The sequence below is a fragment of the Micropterus salmoides genome, unplaced genomic scaffold, assembly GCF_014851395.1.
Source record: "Micropterus salmoides isolate LMB-PRFRI ecotype aquatic unplaced genomic scaffold, ASM1485139v1 Ms_hic_scaffold_14, whole genome shotgun sequence".
NCBI classification, from domain to species: Eukaryota; Metazoa; Chordata; class Actinopteri; order Centrarchiformes; family Centrarchidae; genus Micropterus; species Micropterus salmoides.
The window spans coordinates 17,850,853-17,871,836 of record NW_024040485.1 but is presented as its reverse complement, the minus strand read 5'-3'; the positions used below and the strand labels follow the sequence as shown (position 1 = coordinate 17,871,836).

Here is a 20,984-nt window from a genome sequence, read left to right as displayed (position 1 = left end):
CAAATGTAAATACACACACAGCGGTACCAAACGAGTGGAAAATTTTATTGTACTTCAGGTGGTCCCAGGTCAGCAATAGTGCCTGTGGCCAAAATACACTTGTACACTCATGTGAGCACTTACACACGCAGTCTTTCATGTCTTTACAGTCCTACCACCTCAACCCGTGGGCCTGTGATACTGTGCTTATATTTTCATTCTGTCCTTTTCTATTTAAAACAAAAGAGCAGAGACAAGGAGCAATCTTACTTTCACATCCATTAGAGACTCAACAGGACTCTTTTCACAGGCTGTCTCCTCTGCACAGCTGGAGAGCTCACAGACTCACACACAACTCACATCATCGAGTAGCAGAGAATTCTTAACTCAATACTACACCAGCCTCGCAGAGTTGGTCTATATGGACAGGCTCTGTTTTCACTACTAGATTTAAATCTAACAATTGCCCCTCAAGAAAACTAGCAAAAATGTAACTAGGAGTAAAAGAGATTAAATTAAGCATTGCTGGCTTTTTTGCCTTTTTGGTGGATATTTTTGATGAAATGTGAAATTTCCAAAACAGCCTAGATAGTTTTCTGGTTTAAAAAGTCAAAGCATTTAACCACTAACAACAACATTTGTCCAATCAGGTGCATGCAGGGTTCATGTAGACTGACATGCGTCTCATGCAAATGCCTCTTGAACCTTGCCAAACTACAAAACATGCAGCAAGATGGTGGTCTGGCAAAGCCGTGTGTTAGTGTTACTGTATTCAAAGTCAGTTTTAACACAGCTCCAGTAGCTTTACTGCTTTGATTAGAAGATAACTCACCAAGAGAATAACGTGATTCTTTATGAATCCCGGGAGGCAGATTGACTGTTCTCCACAGTGAGGTCAGAGCAGCGGGTCAGCTATGGGACAATGCCCCTGGTGCTGAGTCAGTGGACACTTCAGCAATCGCTTGCTGAGACGGGCCCTGGAACTTGCCCTAAAACACTCCTTTAACCTTTTTAATCAATGTGCCACTTTAACACTCCTGATAAATATCAACAGTGTGTGTGTGATTCTGACCGCCATAACTATCATCCGATGCTTAAGTTGTCATTATTATTATTTATTCAGAAAGCTACAATAATCTCCTCTTCATCCACTTGGCCTCTGCGGATGAGGCATTACCATAGTATAGTACAGGTACTTAATACAGCATCCTTAGGGACTGGTTACATCACATTACTAATGTTCTCTTATCATACTCATATTGAATGATGCTGTTGTTTTACCCCAGTGTTGCATAGCACAGGCATTTATGTCAGACAACTGAGGCAGCCCGGTGTTCGTTTACTTCCACAGCCTTGTTCAATTGCAGGCTACTCATTTGTAAAACACGCATACTATATCTTTCCCGAAACTCCCTGACCTCCCTCGTTTGGTCTCTCATATCTTTTTATCTCCCTCTGTCCCTGTCTATCTTTCAAATGCTGTTTCATCCCCGTTCCCTCCGTTCCTCTTCCCTCCACCACCCAGTTCCAGGCCGTTAAATGAGCGGGCTTATCTAAGCCTAATTGGTTTAAGGGCAAACAGAAATAAGCAATGGCTCTGTAAGTAGGGGAGAATTACTGCTGCTGTTGGCAAGAACCACATTTGCACGCCACAGAGAGAGCGAGCAGAAGAGGAGAGAAGGGAGACAAGAGGGGAATGGGGAGATTAGTGAAGAGAATTATGGAAGACAGAGTGGAATAGAGAAATGAGTGGGGGGGGGGGGAAGAAGGCATAGAGTAGGTGAAGATGATGGGGAGAAATGGCGAGAGAAGACAAATGAGGGTGAAATAGAGCACTGTACATGCTTCTTTTTCTAATGACATGCAAATCCCAGTCCTTACTCTCCTCTCTGTTAGCCCTTTGCTTTAGGTCTGACTGCCCCTTCAGAAACTGTTCAGCGTGTGTGTGCGGACCCAACAAGTTGTAAAATCAACTTTACACATAAACTGTTTTGGTCCTTCATCGCACCTCATTCACCTTAACACCATCTATCCATCAATACTTTGAGTAGTTCCTCCTTATGATTTCCATCCGACAGTTCATCAATGATGTGAGGAGGTGTTTACTGTTAGTGTGTATGTATGTGTAGGGAGGTCAAATAATTCATACAATTCATCCTAAGTATGTATCCATATAGTGAGGGCTGCATCCTTCTCTAAAGTCAAAACCACACACCCAGACACACACACAGATCTCTGACACTTTGTGATTATAGGCTGATTTGGTCTCGTAATCAGATTAAGGGTGACAGGAAAGCAGGGGATAATGTGGTCAATGGCTCCACATTCTCATTCTCACACAAACACACACACAAAAAAATGAAAGAGCAACAGATTGGAGTTCAGATCAGTGAAGATTTGAACCTGCCCATGGGACAACCTCCTTTCAATTAGTGACCAAACAAGGAAATCACTTTCATCCTTGTTACTGAGGTTACCCAAGGGCCATCTCCCTGCCCATCTGTTTCTTTCTCATCCCATCTTTCAGAGGAGAAATCCCACACCCTTTCCCTTTCAGGGAAATTTCACTCATCTCGCCTCTCCTCCACTCATCTATCTGAATTTACATTTCTGCTGTCATTTCACACTGGGTAAACATTTGAACCTCAAAATATCCAACCTCACAGAGGTAGCAATTTGGGCCTGGGTTGGTATCCATAGCTGTGTTGAAATCTGATAAGCACAAACAAGAAAGCCACTGCCGGAATTACAGAGCACAACAGGAGCTGGGAACAGTCCACGAGCAGAGTTGTAAATGATTAAAGAGAAAAGCTGCATGTGAGAAAACTACATGTTTTGTGCTTCTAATGTACCTTTTAGTGTTTTTGGGAATGGATACAGACAGCCGTGGGGAGCTGGTGTGTTCCCGTCTTCATGTTTTATTGGAGAGGATAAGCTACTGTACAATAAAATAAAAGACGACACTATATATCCATGATGCTGCTGGGATATATCCAGCAGGCAATGTCTGAGGCTACTGCATAGTGTTCCGTCCCCAGGGTCCCACAGCGGAAATGAAAAACATGTTTAACTGAGGAGATATTAGCTACTACTGGTTGTCCAGATGATTGTGGGTGGGAAAGAAAAGAGGAAATAGGAGGATATGAAGACAAAGACAGAGAGAAGGGAATGGAGATGGATGAAGTGTTAAAAAATACAGGAACAATCTGTGAAAAGGGGAGACGCAGGTGAGTGTTTTTAACAGAGTGGTAAATTTCCAAAAGTAAAAAAGACAAATTCACTCATGCATAAAATCCAGGTTACTAGGAGACTTCCAATCAATGAAATCCACAATCTAAGAGACTTTGTCAGGCAAAATATCACAGAATGATGCTCATGGGCTTGGTTAATAGTATTTCATCGGTACAATTTAATGAAAAGCCTGATGGGAATCCTGGAGGTCTGACAAGCCTTTACAATGCAGCCGGCGTTTTGCACTGAGAAAAAAAACGAATTGCTAATAGGAAAATGACAATCTGAAATAACAATTTATAGAGGACACTCTTGTCCCGCACTCCTGCCGTACAGAACGAGGAAGACTAAAGAGTGAGAAAAACTGATGTCACTACTTACACGGCCACTAATACACTACTGTAAGCTATCAAACACATTTAAATCAGACAAAGTATCCTTTCTTCACATGAACAACATCGACCAGCGGAGTGGGAAGGCTGCTGCTCCTGCCGCTCCGAAATAAAGATAACCACGAACAATCTGGTGCGATCCACGTGTATGACATCCCTGCGCGCCTATGCCAGAGGCGCAGCGCTGCCAACAGAAAACGTTACGAGCATCCCCATCACAGCGTGCACTGGAAAGGAGCATTTCCATCTCTACACAATCCTAATCTCTTATTTACCTTCCATTGCAGAAGAGGTGATGACCAGTACGCATAGAAGCGCAAACAAATCCACTGTCATGGCAGAAGGGTAGTTTCCACAGCTTGTCCCCAAATAACCAAGACGCACCGTGCGCGTCAAAAGAATCCCTTAGTTGTCAGAGCGGTACTCCAGCAGATAGCCTGTGTTGTGAGTCACATTTCAAGCCGTAGTAAACAATGTGTGACAATCAGCACAGGGGAAGGACAGAGTGTAGGGGCTTGAGGGGTGCGAGGAGCAGGGGGAGGAGGAGGAGGCGCGGGGAGGAGGGGGACCCGACATTGCTGCTCACATCCCCATTAGAGCGCTGGGGCCAATCACCGACTGAGAGCTGAAACTCACTAACCAATCACCAGCCCACCGCTCCGCCCACCTCGCATAGTCAAAACACAAAACTTTTCCTTGACCTATTTGAAGCGGCGTCCGCTTCACTGAAGGGAAATAGCGCCACTACTCGGGTGAATAAAACTACTGCACCCCAAGCACACATCGACTCAGGTCTACTCCCATGGGAGATGATCTGAACGGCTGTATTCTTGCTCAGTGCTCTGTCATTATGTCCCATATGACTTAAGTGTGTGCTACAGTGAATTTCATCTTAGGATATTAAAATCACAAGGATGCCTCATACAATTATGATTCACAAATGCAAGTTGAGCTAGTTACTCAATTTTCATTACTTAAACAACAGCCTGAGTTTGTTTGCCAACCCTCCCACCCCACCCTCCCATATGAGTTGAAACCAACTAATACGCCTGATACATGGTTTGGCACCCTCACTTTCCCATTGTGCTCACATAAGCACAAACCCTATTTGCATTGAGAATGTTCTTTTATAGCTTTAGCAAATCCAACTGCACCTCCCAATGATATTAAACAGGCATTGCACATCAGCCCCCCCCCCCCCCCCCCCCCCTTTGCCCCTGGCACCCCTTTTGTGTGCGCGTGTGCTGCAACAGATGGTATGGACAATGGGACTTTCCCCGCTGGGACACAGAGGACCAAGGTCTTCCTCAGTAGAGGAAGAGGGGGTGTTGCCGCCCTGTAGGCCAGGACCATACACCTGTTTTGGGCTAGATATGTCCCCCAAGTCCCTGGAGCTGAAGAACTGGAACGAGTTATTAATCTACAGCCTGAGTAGGCCTGGTTTTACCCGGGGCCACTGGATGGCCTAATACTTCAGTGCTGTTGCTTCCCAGCATACTGGCCCAGATACTTTTTACCCACTTTACTTTTTATGGACTTAATGAATTGGCCGAACAGCAGGGTTTTCAAAATATAATGTAGCTTATAAAATGAAAAGCCTATGGGTTTTTTTGCAGCTGGTTTGTGTGGATCTGAAAGAGGCCACAATTCACTATTAAGTACGGGCAGCTTTTTCTCTCAACAAGTTCGAACTGTTTTCACTGCATCTATCTTTTGTGCCCCTTTGCAATTCAACTCCTAACCTTTACAATGACAAAAACAAACATAAAGCACATTGTAAATGAAAAGTGACTCACACTTAATAAATGGTTTTTCCAATTGTGGCAAAGGCCAGCAGATGAACTGGGGCAGAGCCAGTGCTTCAGGAGCATTACGCAGTGGTTGCAAACTTGGGACCAAACAGTTGATGAGAGCATTTGTCATTTTTAATGGTGTGGTGAGGAGTGGCGCTACAGTGTGACATGGCACAGCACAGCATGGCCCCTGGTGCTGGCTCCTATGTATAGGTCTACGATAGCAGCCTGGCCTTATTTTTCACCATCCTCACCTATGACTACACAGGTCATCTCCAAATACAGGAGCAGCACAGAGCAATCTGTCCCTGTTTGCAGTCCACGCCCTGTTGGGGGAAGGAAGGAAGGACGGAAGAGTATGAGGGGAGGCAGAAACAATAGTGCTGCTGCTGTAGCATATCCTCCCTTACAATGCACACACAGACAAACGCACGCATACAATAACACAAATGTGCATGCAGTCGCTCACCCACACAGCACTCTGATAATGATCCACACAAAGCCACACAAGCACTTGCGTACTTCAGCTCAAGAGCCTCAGCCCAATACCAATACTGAGCACAAACACATTGTAGAGAGCCTCTCGTTCTCTCCGTGTCCTGATTGTTTCTGTGTGGTTAAACCTGCAAGTGCAGCATCCCAGTTCTATTTAGTTTTCTTCATTCCTCCATTCAAGACCAGATTGAAGACAAAATAAAAAGAAAGACAACTTCTCCGGGTGGGATTCTCTGACTTGTGGTTGATTAAATGTTTTTCCATTGTCTGCACTCTGTGAGTTGACCCTTAAGTTATTGCGCTTTTGACCTGTAAACATCCAACCAGCGTCTACCTCTGCTTGACCGATGTGCCATGACCTTTACATTGCTCCTCTTTCTCCCATTTCCTGATTTCCGTTTGGTTGCCAAAAAAAAAAAAGTCACAGTTGTTCTGTTTTCAACAGGAAATACAAAATGGTATTAACTCATTCTGTGCAACAACAGTGAAAACAAATAATACCTGCCATACACAAGGAAGGACCTTTAGGATGAAATGCATTTTATTGAGACAGTAATGTTTACTCAGACCGAGGCTCATTACTTAGATATATGATACAGGAATGCATATACACACCAAAAAAATGGATAATTCTATTGGTACAGAATGAAAAAGGCAGAAACAGATATATTGTAAAGAGAGAGATGTTTCCCAGAGACCATGGAAGCTGGAAAGGTTTGTCTGGTGATGAATATGAATGCTTGAAAATGAAAATGCCTAAGTCAACATGGAGATAGTGCAGGGACCCAGGTGACAGAGGAGTGCAGTGCTACACCCACCCTGTGGGGATAGACTGGTTATTAGGCTGGGCTTTAGCTTCATCCATCTTCAGGAGTCTGGGCGCTGGCCATTGACAATATGAGTACAGAGCCAGGGCTGAATACAGATGTGGTCTAGACGAGTGTTCCCCAAATAGAGGGTCAAGACTGACTGGTGAGTCCCAGCCACAGTCATACTTTCTGGGTCATGGCTCAGGAGAGGCGATGGAAAATAGGTTCATTGTGGGGGATGCATGAGGTTGGTTAAGTTTGCCTACAAATGTATGTTTTTAAAGGCTAAAGACTATAAATGTAGATAGAACTGGGAAACATTGCAGCAGTCACTAGCCAGTCACATTCAACCAGATGTTTATAAAAAGTTTGAAGGTTATTGTTATGCTTGTGGTAAAAACTCAGAAGAAATAAGTGGTTACAAGAGTAGAACAACTCTCTGACAGTGGGTCAGAGAGGGAGACAGGGCGGGTGCTAAATACAGCCCTCTCATTAATCTGCCAATGATGCCAAGACTGATGGCACCTGTCCCTTGCTATCAGCACACAGACACTTCAGAGACATTCATTGCACTTCTCTGATACAGTGAGACACACAACCTTATATGCAAAAAGACATGAAAATACCTGTACGCACACAGAATATAGACTTAAGTGTTTATGTTTTTGTGTGGGAAAATGAGAGAGCGAAGAGGTAGTGAACTCCATTTCTCCTTGCAGAGATGAAGTGAAAGCATTATTTGTTTTAAGTATTGCAGTTTGATTAATAAGTCGTTAGCTCACATTCATTCTATTCAAGATTCAAGCTCTTTAGTTACCATTAATCAAAACAGCACAATGAGGAGATTCTGCTCAGCACTGAATGAGTAAGAGCATCATTATAGCTTGCTCTTTGTCAAGTGCGTGCATGGGGGTGTGTGTGTGTGCATGTGTGCAAGAGACAGAGATTGACTGTGAGTACAAGTGTACAAGAGGCTATGTTCCTCTACTTGTATTTACTCTGTTGCGTGTGTGTGCATGTGTTCACACTCAAGCGTGCATGAGTGGCACAGCTGACTCCAACACAGAAGGATGGATAATAGATTGCACCCCCCCCCCTCCTCAGTCACTCCATGCTCTGTCAGCTGCCACGGGGTTTTCTGTTGCAGACGATATTCTAGCAGCAAGTGCCCAATCCATCTCTCAAAAGATGCCACCCATCCAAAAAGAGTGTTGGATACACACAAAATGAGGCAACATCATCCAAAATCATGCATGGACACTATGAGAACACACAGACTTTTTTGTTTATGGTGATAATAATAATAATAATAATAATAATAATAATAGTTAGGGATCTCTAATCACATATGAGGTTAATGGGATTCTCATTCATTCACGTATTCACTTGCAGCATATAAAAAAGCTTCCTATTAACCATGTAGCCTCATCCACGTCTGGTGCAATACACCTTTCAATTTATGCACCAGCCTCTTCCACCTCCTTCAGAAGAGATGCCTTTACAACAACAACATTTGACACATGGTAAATTGTTTTTTGTATCCCTGAACATGTTATCATGGGCTAGTCTACTGGAGGGGCTCATAAAGTAGTTTTCTGGCTACAAAAGCAACATTTAGGAGGTGGACTTGTTAATGAGGACACACAAAACTAGCTTGACAGCTCATCACTTCATGTCAGCGACTACCTATCCCGCTCAATCCCAGTCTTGTTGTTTGTTTCACAGTGGCACCATCAAAATGCATACCTCCGCCTTCTCTGACCTGTATTTTCTCCCCTCCCTGGCCCTGTGACAGATAGTTCAGTACAATCTATCAGCCTCAGTCTGACTCAGTCAGGGCCAGTGCTTTGTAGAGCCACGTATGGACAGAACGCACACACAACAGCCTGCATCCCTGAGTCTGTCACGCTAAATGGGATAAACATCTGGTGGTGGAGAAAGAGAGAAAAACGGAGGTCAGATCAATCTGCCCTCTGTCTGCCACACACTGATCCCCTGTCATAGGCTGACCTCTGCAAAACCCAGCAAATGAACCTCCAGTGCCACATCTGAATATAAAGAGTGCTGCACTTCAGTCTGGCCGGAATACAGTGGAGGAGAGCACCTAATGACAGATGAACTCACTGGTGGCCTGAAATGTTTATTCAGATGGTCATTTTAACTAAGTGGTACCAGAGGATGATGGAATGGGTGTGATGATAAGGAAAATAATTACCATAATAACTTCCATTTTTTTTAAGTAAGACTTTACAGCTAATAGTGTAATTATGATTTAAATAAATCAATCTTCTCATTATTGTAAAACATTTTACCTTCTGTTAAGTAATAACATGTTTTTCCTTATTAACTTATTTGACTTAATAAGACAACATTAAGTTTATGACATTATCAAAAAGGGCAAAAACAGAAGTCATAAAAATGATAATATAACTGACACACATTTAAGTGTGCAGATTTGTGGTTATAACTAAGGCAATAAGATGTTTTGCATTGCAAACCAAGATCAAAATTTACCTTAAGGGTTGGTTCATCTAAGTTAAAAACATATATATTTTCACTCATTTACTTCTGCTGGTATCTGGCCATGCAGATAGCCTTGGTTTCATTTGACCAGGTTTGGAAATATTGAGATTTATGCCATCAGCCAAGTTCAGTGGAGGTGAATGGCATTTTATTTGTGGGGCTCACAGTAATGAAAAATTCCACATGAAAAATCAACAGAAACAAGCCTTTCCAGAAACAATCTGCCAACCTCCACATGAACAGTTCCCACTGAAACTACAGTATGTCTACCTAATACCAAACAGTTCTTATGACAGTTATTTGCCTAAACCACCACTTTAAATGCTTTTATTATGAATTGGCAGTTGTATTTTAAATGCATCTGCTGTTATGAATGCAGATAGAACCTAATAATTCTGAAGAAACATTGCAGGGAAACAGATTAGTAACAGTAGAGGTGGTTGTCCAGTTTTGAAGTTGGAGCCCCTGTACTCAGTGTGTCTATCTCTTCACTGTCTGATTAATTTAATTATCTGAGACTGATTCAATTTAATTAAAGTTCTGTTTGTTTTGCTACTGCAATTTTGCATAGTCTTTTCTTATTACTTGCTCTGCCAGCTGAGTTGTTTTAGTTTGTGATTGCATTGTGATTTAATTCATTTTACATTTCATATTTAGGTTTTCAATTTGTGATTTTTATTCTGCACCACTAAATTCTATTTGAAAACATGCATCTCAGTTTCAATCATACTACATTCACATGTGAAATGCACAGGTGCACCGCCAAAAGAAAAGTCTGCACACAATGCCTCTACACAGACACACACACGGCTTGAATGGTAGCGGATGGGATGGTGGCTGTGACAGCAGAAAAGAAGAAAATGAATCATATAAAGATGCACAAGCCATCAATAAATGTCATAACAGTTGTGCTCAAAGCTTTATGCTTGGAGGACTGAAAGTGTAAAACGATATTTGGCTGTGGGACAAAAATGCACTTGGACATTTATTATTTAGATTATGACCTAATTTAACACATGCACACATCTACACAACAGTTACGCCATCATGCACACATGGAAACAAACAATAGCGCCGAATTAACACGTTGACCTTCTTATATTAGCATTGACCTTTGAAAGCTATCTTTTCTCCCAGCATGCATCATCAGATCAATAAACATTGCTGCCAGGTGATGCTTGGAGCATTATCGGCCTGTTGCAGGCTCCATGCACACACACATAAAAATGCAACAAAGCCCATGTCAAATTCTAAATGTCAAAACCTTGTGCTGCACACAGAATGTGTGTTATATTTGTGATTACCTTTGTAATACACACTCTCAAAACACATTACCACTCAGCATCGACTTGTTGACCATTACTAATTGTTAATCAGTGTTTTGTGTTATGTGGTTAGAAGGAATGAGCACAAGTGGGGAAAGCAATTAACAGTTCCAATCCCACCTCTCTCACTGTATTTCTCCTTCCCTACAATCTTTGTGTGTGCATTTTTCTCTCACTTTGCCCTCTCATTTTAGTCTATACCACATAAATCCAGGTGGCTACGCCATCTCTCTGTTCTTGGTTCGATCTCCTTATCTAATCAGAAGCAGACCCCATTACCACACAGTTTCCTAGTCAATGATTTCTCATTTAGACCACACTCCCCAGATCCTTCGCTCATTGAGAGCTTGATGGATAGCCTGTCGAATATCCATATATATGTGTGTGTGTGTGTGTGTGTGTGTGAAGAGAGCCCCATGTGAGGACACATAGAATGAGAAACCACTTGTAAAGGACTGTTGGGTCACAGTGCCCCCAGCACTCCCATTCCTAAAAACTTTAAATCTTTCACCTTTACCAAATGTCATTGTTTTGTAACAAAGAAAGTTTAGAAAGAATGCAAATTAGTGGTGACATGTTTAAAATAATATATTTTAATCCATGCACAATAAATTATGTAATTCAGATCTCTCTCTCCTTATGAAGAAATCTTGCTTTTGATAGCTACAAAGTAACAGGCGCATCAGTCTGGCCTCTATGTTGGTTTTCAGTGCACTGTTTCTACTGTAGGCTTACAGTGGCACTCCAGGCATTACCTCCTCACCTTCTTCCTCACTGTCTTGCAGTTCTGCTGGGAAATGTAGTTGTTCAACTGCTATCAAAGACAGATGTGAGAGTTGTGTCCACGTTTTATACTAAATACAAATTCGAAGCAGATTGAGTATGTAGTGCGGAAAAGCTGGCAAAATTTATATGCTCAAAATCTTTTCAGTATTCATACTAAAAAAAAGCTTGAATATTGAGTGTGCTGTTAAAGTCCAGCGTTCTACCACAATGCATTTCACAGAGGAAATGGAAGGACTGATCAAAGCTGGAAACATGTAAATAAATTGTGTATGGTGGTGAGACAGCTCTCAGTCTTTTGCTTTCTTTTTGTGAGGTTTAATTGTCAATGGCATTCCAAAGTTGCAGGATCATTAATCATTAATGCCTGCTAGCACACAATAATTTCATGTAATTACAAAAAGTACAGCTTTCTTCTATACTAACTAAAACAGTAATCTATGAGAGTATATATTAAATACAGAATACAAGCAGTGTGTACAGTAGTACGGAATTGTGACAGAGCTAAAGACAAAGCGATTTGATTTTAATTATCACTAAACTGAGCACGTTGTTGAACACAATTTCAAAATCCTCAATCACTTTTCCATCATTTCCTGGTGCATAACTAAACTATTGACCTACTACAATATTAGTATTGGGGGTCAGCATGAAGACGGATGCATATCAAATTCCAAACTCTAATCTACGCAATAATGCTTTAGCCAAATGAGGAGGTAACCCTGGAATTGATGTTAAATTCCCTGTAAATGCTCTGTATGCCACAAGAGGCATAATAAAAACTTAAATTATTGTAAATTATTATAATAAATCCTAATTATTCTTTAATTCCAGAATCTTTTACATTATGAAATGTCACTTTTCACTTCTGCTTCACTGTTTACTTCTGTTTCTCGCAAATATATTGCAACAAAGCATAACTAATATGATACATGTTGTGTCTCATTTTACTGTAGCAGTTCACCTCGGGGCTTAAAGTGGACTGTCCTCTTCTTTTGTCCTCCCAGACAGACAGACAGAGGGACAAGTTCAGCAGACTGGCCTCCCTCCAGAGCTCCTTCAGCCACTCCCAGATGAACTCCAGGAGAAGCATGACAACTGAGAAGGTCAGGGGTCAGAGGTTATTATGGATTGTTATAGGTCACAGAAGATGGCTTAAGTCCCGTGGGCTGCTCAAATGTCAGCTGGATTCAAGAAGTGTCATCAGGAATCCTTCCAAGCTGCTGGAAAAGTGTGTTGACACTGTAGCAATTGTGTTAATTATATATTTGTGTTGCTTTCTTCCTTGTGTGTTCAGCATGAGGAAGGGACGCCTATTGGTAGAGCACTGCCACTTCCCAGCATTGAGTGAAAACACTTCCTGTGGTGCCAAACAAACACTTGATTTACTGCTGTGTTCAGCTACGTGGTGATGCCACAGCGCCACCTGGCTATAGAGATAGTTACTGCCATGATACATGGCTACACTCATGAAGCTTACCTTTAAACAGCCACACAGATGGAAATCGAGAGTCTTATGCACAGGGATTTCATACATGATACTATACATGAGATACAGAGCTACTTTTGAAAGTAAAAGTTTATTTGCAAACAATGTTTGCAAAACAAAAACTGTGGTCTCATGACTAAATGTATTTAGAATCTGATGTCATTATGTACCTTGTGACTAGTTTTTCTGGCACAAATTCAAGGACATTTCAGTCTAGTCAGTAGCCAGATCACATTCTTTGCTGACATATTAAACATGACATATAAAAGCAATTTTTTGTCAGTTTATTTTTCTCTCCATAGCCTGATACAAACAATATCCCATTTTCATGTGTTGTTGTTTGCAGTTTCAAGAGCCAGTAGCCTACCACAATATGACATCTCGCACCAGATATTATTTTATCATTGTTTTAAAGGTAATGTCTGACATTTGACACGGCCCAGCATTTGTAAGGTACTGTAAGATATTTACCTTCTTCTATTGTTTCACACTGGCACTAACTCAGAAGTGCTACATCTACACTTTGCTGTGTGTGTAACATTTACTGTTGAACATTAAACTGCATCTACAATTCTAAAACAATTATCCTAAATGAAGTTCCGTTTATCTGTGCGTTCTGGCTAGCTCTTTCTGAATATAGATGTTAGGGCATTGAAACCTGAGAGCCAGAAAATGTTCTGAAAAGTTACCTGAAAATGGCACTTTATTTTACCCGTCACTCTTCTGTCAGTGCCCATTGTTATTATCCATCCATCGACAACCGCTTATTCTGCGTACAGGGTCGCGGGGGGCTGGAGCCGATCCCAGCTGACATTGGGCGACGCGGGGTACACAGGTTGCCAGTCCATCCCAGGGCCACACATAGACAAACAACCAGCCACACTCACACCCACACCTAAGGCTGCATGTCTTTGGATGGTGGGAGGAAGCCGGAGCACCTGGAGAGAACCCACGCAGACACGGGAGAACATGCAAACTCCACTCAGAAAGGCCGGGGCAACCAGTCATCATAATAATAATAATGCAACTACAGTATATTCTTGTCAGGTTTTAGAATTGTTGGGGTAGCCTCATTTGAAGCCTGCAGGGCAGCCTCAATCTGACTGCAACATCGACCCCTACTGGTGATAAGTAGGAACCCAATCCATCCTGAAGGGCGTAGCTGTGGAATTACATAAACCATGACCATGACATTTGACATATGACATTTTGGTTTGCAATCATTTTGAATGAACAGGCTTCATCACTTAATAAAAATAAAAAAAACATTGGACATGGTGGTTGCAAATCCATCAGAGGTCAGATGCTCCTCTAGGCATTTCTTCTTGATCCATCGTCCCTACAGTCTCATTTGGTGTAACCATCTCCAGGATTCCATCATTGCATAGTTTAACCTCCATAACAAAGGCCCCCTAGTCACCCACTGAATAAAGCTGTTCAACATGCACTGACACCATGGTACAGATGTTCTGGTGCCCAGGAAATAGGCTATTCTTTAACTGTCAGAATATTCTACCTGTCAGTGTAATGTTATTTATTTCAGGGTCAGTCTGGGAGCCATTATGGCAATCGTTTCTAAACTAGAAAAGAACAGTTGAAACAACTGCAAACCAGTATTAAGAATTAAAACAGAGGTCAAGCAATTATCCAAACAACTAACATATAGATCAGAGGTTTTCAAAATGAGAGGCGGGCTTCCCCAGGGGGGCTCCAAACACTTTCAGAGGAGGCTCAGTAAATGGAAGTGAAACAATATTACATTAGTTGTTATATTAGTTATCAAATGGAGATAACATTGGAATAGCCCATGTGTGTGACTGTGTGAACTGTTATTCCAACATTACCAGAGTCAGAAACTAATGAATGCCTTAGGACTGACCTTTCTTAATGTATTTGGTGTTGTCTGAAATTATGTCAAATGGCAATACCATGCTATTTTGCCTCAATTATTGAGTGTCTATAAGATCAAATAACATAATCATGATCCCACAGGCAGGAATTGAGTGAAACTAAACAAGTAAACTGAGGGGGGAGGGGGAGCACTTTTTCTCAAGCTTTGTCTGAGGGGCGGCCAACAGTCTGACTTTGAAAACCCCTGATGTAGATCTTTACAACACAGACATTACAAGTAAAGATGTTATTATGGACATTCAAATTAAAGTTAAAACTTTTAAATTTTGTCTCAAATTTCTGCTTATACTATTGAGATCTTATTGTTGGGTGGAATGAACATAACCTGACTTCTACAGTACATGGAAGCTTCAACCACTAAAGGTCGACAGACACAAGAGTTTTAGCTGGTAGAAATGTTACACTTCAAAAGAAATTAGTGCGTCAACATGTATCTAGTGAGTTTTTGTCATTACCATTCTATAAAAACCTAATGGGGTCTGTAAATATTTTTTGGGAAGAATTTGCCAGAACTTTCAAAGGTTGTCATTCATGCTTTTAAGGCAGTTTTTTCATGTCAAGTTTGTCCTAACAATCACAAATTATATTTCGTGTCGTAAGGAACCCATCACTTTCATGACGTGCGAGCTAATTTTTCCTTAAAGTGTAATGAAACCCTTTCCCCACTGGGTGGCAGTATGTGCATTTGTACTGTACAAGCCTGAGGTGGAGCAGCATCTGTGTGAGCTTTTTATATTTGGCCCATCTCATATTCAGATCTCAAATATATAATATATTTAGAATATAAATTTATATAAGCACTGATGTACAATTATATAACAACTCAGAGAGCTCGATACTGGAGAGGGTTAGAGGGAGGAACAAAGAGGGAGGCTTCAGCTAAATTACAAAGCAGATCAAAGAGCAAAAAAAAAAAAGGTGAGAACATGTCTAATAAAAAATAGAGGAAAAGAGCACAGCACACATTTGCAGCCATGTAGGGAGATTTAGATGGTGAACAGACTCCCTCTGGTTAGTTTTGGCTGAACTTCCAGACCCGAGACTGTTAAAAATTACAGGGGATCTCTCTCTCTTTGAATTTTTCTTTTGGCATTTTGATGCTAAAACCTGCGTGCATTCTTTGTGTAATCCAAATTCAAATAGGTGGGATAACACAGCTCAGACAATGGGATAACTACTCCAAATACCATGTTTACTTTTATCAAACATTGACTTGTAACGCAGCGTTAAAAGATTTGGTAGGTTTACCATGACACCTGCTGCCGAGGAGAGAATGAGACGATAAGACAATTTTCTCCACTACTCCAGGGATTGCATTTCTTTTAACTCATACCTAATATGTTGCTCTCATATTGAACTGGAAATGTATTTAAAATATGATGTAGTACGTCATTACCCACTATTCAATACATTTCTGAGAATAATACATTTGAATCGGTTTCATGCGATAAAGTGCACAATCCTGGTAGCTAAGATGTGATGGAGCCTGAAGGCAAAAGCAGTTCAGGGTGTGTTGAGCTGAGAAGATTTTACCGACAAGCGTTTTGCCCCGTCGAGCTGATATTTCCAATACAGAGACCATCTAAGGCTGCGAAGCAGTCGCTCATAAAAGTGCTGTGAACCAAAGGGCAAGCTGAGAGCCAAAAGGCTGAGAATAACTCCTGTGTATTTGTGCAACTGTGTGTGCTGTGAGTGAGAGAGAAGGTGAAAAGCTTCAGACACAATCGATAGCTGAGAATGTGAATGTGTCTGCGTGTGTGTGTGTGTGTGTGTTTGTGTGTGTGTACAGAAACAGGGCTGCAGAGAGATGATTGATAATTTCAGTAAATAATACGATTATCTCACTGTAGGGAGACAAATGCACCATATCACTGACTAAATAATATATTAGGCACAAGATAGATTTTAAAAATTTTGAGAGCAGGGGTTGTTACATTTATTTGGACACAGCAGAGTTTGTCTTTGTATCCCCATGTTGTGGCATCAAAACAAGGTCTTCCTGCAACAAAGGACTCTGTGTTTTTTACCACTGTTTAGAAACAGAAAGGGTGGCACTGGATATTTATTGTAACATACTTTGATATTCATAATTTTGGTTAAATATTGCTGCTATGACCCAACTGCATGTTGCCTTTTCTCCTGGCATGTTTCACTTTTGTAATTTGTAACCTCATGACAGACAATGAGATACTGCAGCTCTGAACTAGAACAAAAGTCTAAGCTTCTATGCAGATATTTGAAACACTTTCTTTATAGCAGAGCTGTATGTGAATTGCGGCATTTCAGTCTCTCATAGGATCATGGTCAAGTACACCTTGTTAAAGCCATCCTGAGAGGGGTGATCATTCTATTGTCTACATAACAAGACAAAGCACTTAGTGCGTGCTGAACATGTGGTCGTTTTTGCTGTGTGGCAACACCAGACAGCAGCTGTCACCTCTGACATCAGTGCATTGGCCCTTTTTAGGTGGCAGTGTGCCCCAGTGGGCTCTGGGAAACAACTTGGGCAGATGGGATGGAGAATTTGAAAAAAAACAGACACTTCCTTTTTCTAAGAAACCTAGACACAATGGATTTGCAAGTGGTTTTTGAATATAATTTTAAACCTTTTTTTCAAGATCTATGAGATGTAAGTATAAAACAATAAAAGACTCAGGAGACAGGCATGTTGAAAATCTTACAATGTATATAATTGACACAAGATTTCAGGTACAACAGCAAATGAGACATTTGTATTTTTCAACCTCTTTCTGTCATCTATCTTCACCATAAGCACAAACTCTCCATATATTTCCGATAACAACAAAACCAAAGTAAATAAAAACAAGAAAATTAAAAGTACCTTTTTCCTCATAAATTGGCACCTTTAAGAATTCCTCTCATATACAACTCAGTGTAGAATAAAGCTGTCTTCAAACGGTGGGATAATCAGCTTGGCATTTATGCCACCTAATGAAATGAGGGCAGAACTGAGGTGCACAAACTGCTCTGAGACCAGCACTCTGAACACACCTTCCTCCTGCCTCCCTCACACACAGGGGCTTTTTTATTTACACTGTTTCACCATAGTTGATCAGGAGACGTCTCGCTGGGCCATATCTATCTGCATACACACATCTCCAATCAATAGTCGTTTCTGGAAGGTGTTGACTCGCGTATTGATCGACCATCTTGTGATGTCTTTGTGCAGACAATGCCATTTATTGGCCTCATAAAAGTGCAGGTTTTATAAAAGGGAGGGGGACTCTGAGCAACAAATTAATGAGATCAAAAGGTGTAGAAGGAGAAGGGGGAGCGGGGGTGTGCAAATTTCAGCCGATGACATTGTGAGGCAGTCATTGAAACTGAAGTTGTGAGTTACAAGTCGTCTTTGAATTGGAATGTCACCATCACAGTTGGAGTCATTTCTCATTCTTTACAGGGCTAAATGTGTGCTTTCACATTCATATTCAGATTTTTCAAGAGGCTCACACAAAGAAGATCCACGTGGTGCCCTTGCTAATTGTTCTTTGTTCAAAATGTGTGTTTTTTTACCCCGACTGGAACATCTAATATCATTTATATCACTCTTCTTAAATCTCAGTTGACCCCAACCCAAGACAAAGTGTCAAAGGCAGTCACAGGCAGTTTTCTTAACCAGGGACTAACAGAAAGACAGACGCACATAGCCACACATACACAAACACACATACGCGCAGCAAACATTAATGAAGAACGTCAAAAAAAATGAAAAGAAAAAACATTTCAATTAACTGTCAGGTTACACATATGCCATCAACCACACCCATTTTCAGAGCTGTAATTAACCAAGTGTCTACCAGATGTGCTTCTTGAACTTTGACAGAGCCATCAACTACTTAATTGGATCGACAGTATTATCAGCTGTCATAAAATGAATTATAGTGGATTGTCCCAGTGTGCAACTGAATCAATGATGGTCTGAAAGCATGTCCTCCACATTCAATTTCTCCGTCACATATAATACTGCCAAGCAGAGATACCATCAATACAGATTGGGAGTTATTACAGTAGTAGGTTTAAAATACCATTTTTGAAAAATGAGCTATATTAACCTTCCATTGCTGTCAGTTGAATAGCACTCTGTCATATGATGTTCGTCCAATACATTTCTATACATTTCATTTCGGTGCCATCCAAACAAGATTTATAAAGGCTCTATCGTCTGTCCCTTTTTTTGCTCTATCAATCAAAGACAAGTACGCACATTCGCACACAAACACACACTCGCACACATTGTCCCATCATCCTGCACACAGCGTTCTTAAATGAGAGCTTTGACATTTCTTTGAATTAAAATGTAGGTATGAGTTTCCTCCCCAGCAAGCTTCTCATCAAGAAACGCCTCACCAGTGTGTTCCCACAACATTCCCAGTAAGGTTGACACATAATGAAGCACTGTGTCATTGTCATATTGCCTCGCCATCATGTAGAAGCATGAGGAACGTTTTAAAGGTCATTATAACTGATGAGCGGGAAGGAGGGCAGAGGGAGTAGAGGGAGGGAAGAAAGAGGCACTGATATAGAAAAGTTGCAGGGACATGGAAGGCAGATACGGATACACTATGACAGATGATGAATGAAATAAGAGTTATAGCATACAATGATCTGACCATTATAAAATTTTGATACCTAATTGGCTATTTTTTTTTCTAGAAAACAACAAAGAAGCAATCAAAAATATGTACACCGTTGTGTCTGCCATAGAAATAGTGGTGCAATTCAAAGACGTGCATGGTGTGGCGTTTACTGTGATAAGGATCATTGCTGCAATTAGACAATTACGTATGACACTGCTAGTTGCAATTATGAAGCTAATCACAGGAGCACTGGGCCTTTGCAGGGAGCACACAAAATGATGCATGTATTATTTGCTTTGCTATGATGTTTACATAAAAAGAATACTGAAAAAAAGCGCTACATGACAGCAGAGTGTGTTTCTGCTTCTGTGTACATTTCTGTTCTGCTACATGTTTCCAAAATCATGAACTATCAATCCTTTGCTGTCAGAGCAATCTTAAACTGACACCCCCATTCCACATACAGTGCTCTATAATGGGAAGCTGCAGTCATCTGAGACCTTGCCTGGATTAGCATGTGTTTTTTGCTTACACCAGACTCTTGAGTTGATCCTACACGGCCAGCAGGGTCTGGAGAGAGAGGGAGATCTGCCTCAGTGGGGTGGGTGGTAGGTGCAATGTAGGGATGAGTGGATGGATGGAGTGGGGGACAGGGTCACATTTCTCCCCATCAGATGATCATGTCAGCGTGAATCCGATCCATGTTATTATTACAGCTTACATGACGAAATGGCAAAAAGTGCTGACGCGGAGTGCTCTCATCCTCGCTGTGAGAAAGTGTAATGGTATTGTGAGGCTTAATGCATTAAGAGGTCTGGTGGGTCATGCTGTTCAGATTATCCTCCTTTAAAGTCATCAATATTTTATTTTATTTAAGTTTGTGGTTTGTGTACTTTATTCATCTATAAATGTCAGAGAGTGACTAAACCACTTCGGGGGTCTATTGTGAGTTATTAATAAATAAATAATGCTACTTCACACAAGTGCTATTTTAAAGGAGTGAAATAACAAATGAGCGCCACTGCATAGCCCCATTCTCCCTCTCCCTGTGGTGTCAACACCAAGATACTGTTAACAATATACACATGTCTTAGGTAAAGATATAATCTCAGAGAACCCAAACACCAGAGACAAAACATTAGAAGATGCGAAAAGACCAGCTCTAATGGCGTCATAATATAGCAAGAAATAAAAGAAAAGAGCAGAACCGAAACATTTATGAATACTCGTAATCCCATTTTGTTCTAATCCAAAACCAAAAGGAAGTCCATCCAAGTGATTTTTTATTTTTTTTTGTTTCCTTATACTTATTTAGTTTTGGCAAAGTAACTAAGCCCCAGCTCCTCCTTCCTCCCCTTTCCGACTCTCCCCAACCCCTGTGTCCCAAACTCAGTCCCAGTTGGTAGATTCCCCCGTCAATTATCGCCGGAGCAGCAAAGTGAGCAGTGAAAGCAGGTAAATGGTGATGCAGGGGAGGTTCTGGTTGGCCGAGGCTTTCACCTTCTTGTTTTCTGGAGGGTAAGCGTAGAGTGTGGTTCGGTCAGTGACGGGGGCAACACGGCGTGGGCCCCGGGAACACATATCGTCGGCACACATGCCACTTCCGGAGCCGCTGGCATCATCACCTATAGACAGTGGGTCAGGACTAAATGGTAC

At 41.3% G+C, this 20,984-nt stretch overlaps 2 protein-coding genes across 2 annotated transcripts in view; both read right to left on the bottom strand.

The window, feature by feature from the left end:
- Positions 1-4,150, bottom strand: part of LOC119902161 (ephrin type-B receptor 1-B-like) — a 154,866-nt gene extending 150,716 nt beyond the window's left edge. The window contains 1 exon segment of the mRNA XM_038718146.1: positions 3,878-4,150. Coding sequence (XP_038574074.1) covers positions 3,878-3,938 — 61 coding nt within the window. The 5' untranslated portion in view covers positions 3,939-4,150.
- A 13,246-nt stretch (positions 4,151-17,396) lies between these two features.
- The window catches only part of gpc1b (glypican 1b), an 80,137-nt gene continuing 76,549 nt past the window's right edge, over positions 17,397-20,984 (bottom strand). The window contains exon 10 of the mRNA XM_038718143.1: positions 17,397-20,953. Coding sequence (XP_038574071.1) covers positions 20,748-20,953 — 206 coding nt within the window. The 3' untranslated portion in view covers positions 17,397-20,747. The remainder of the gene's footprint in view (positions 20,954-20,984) is intronic.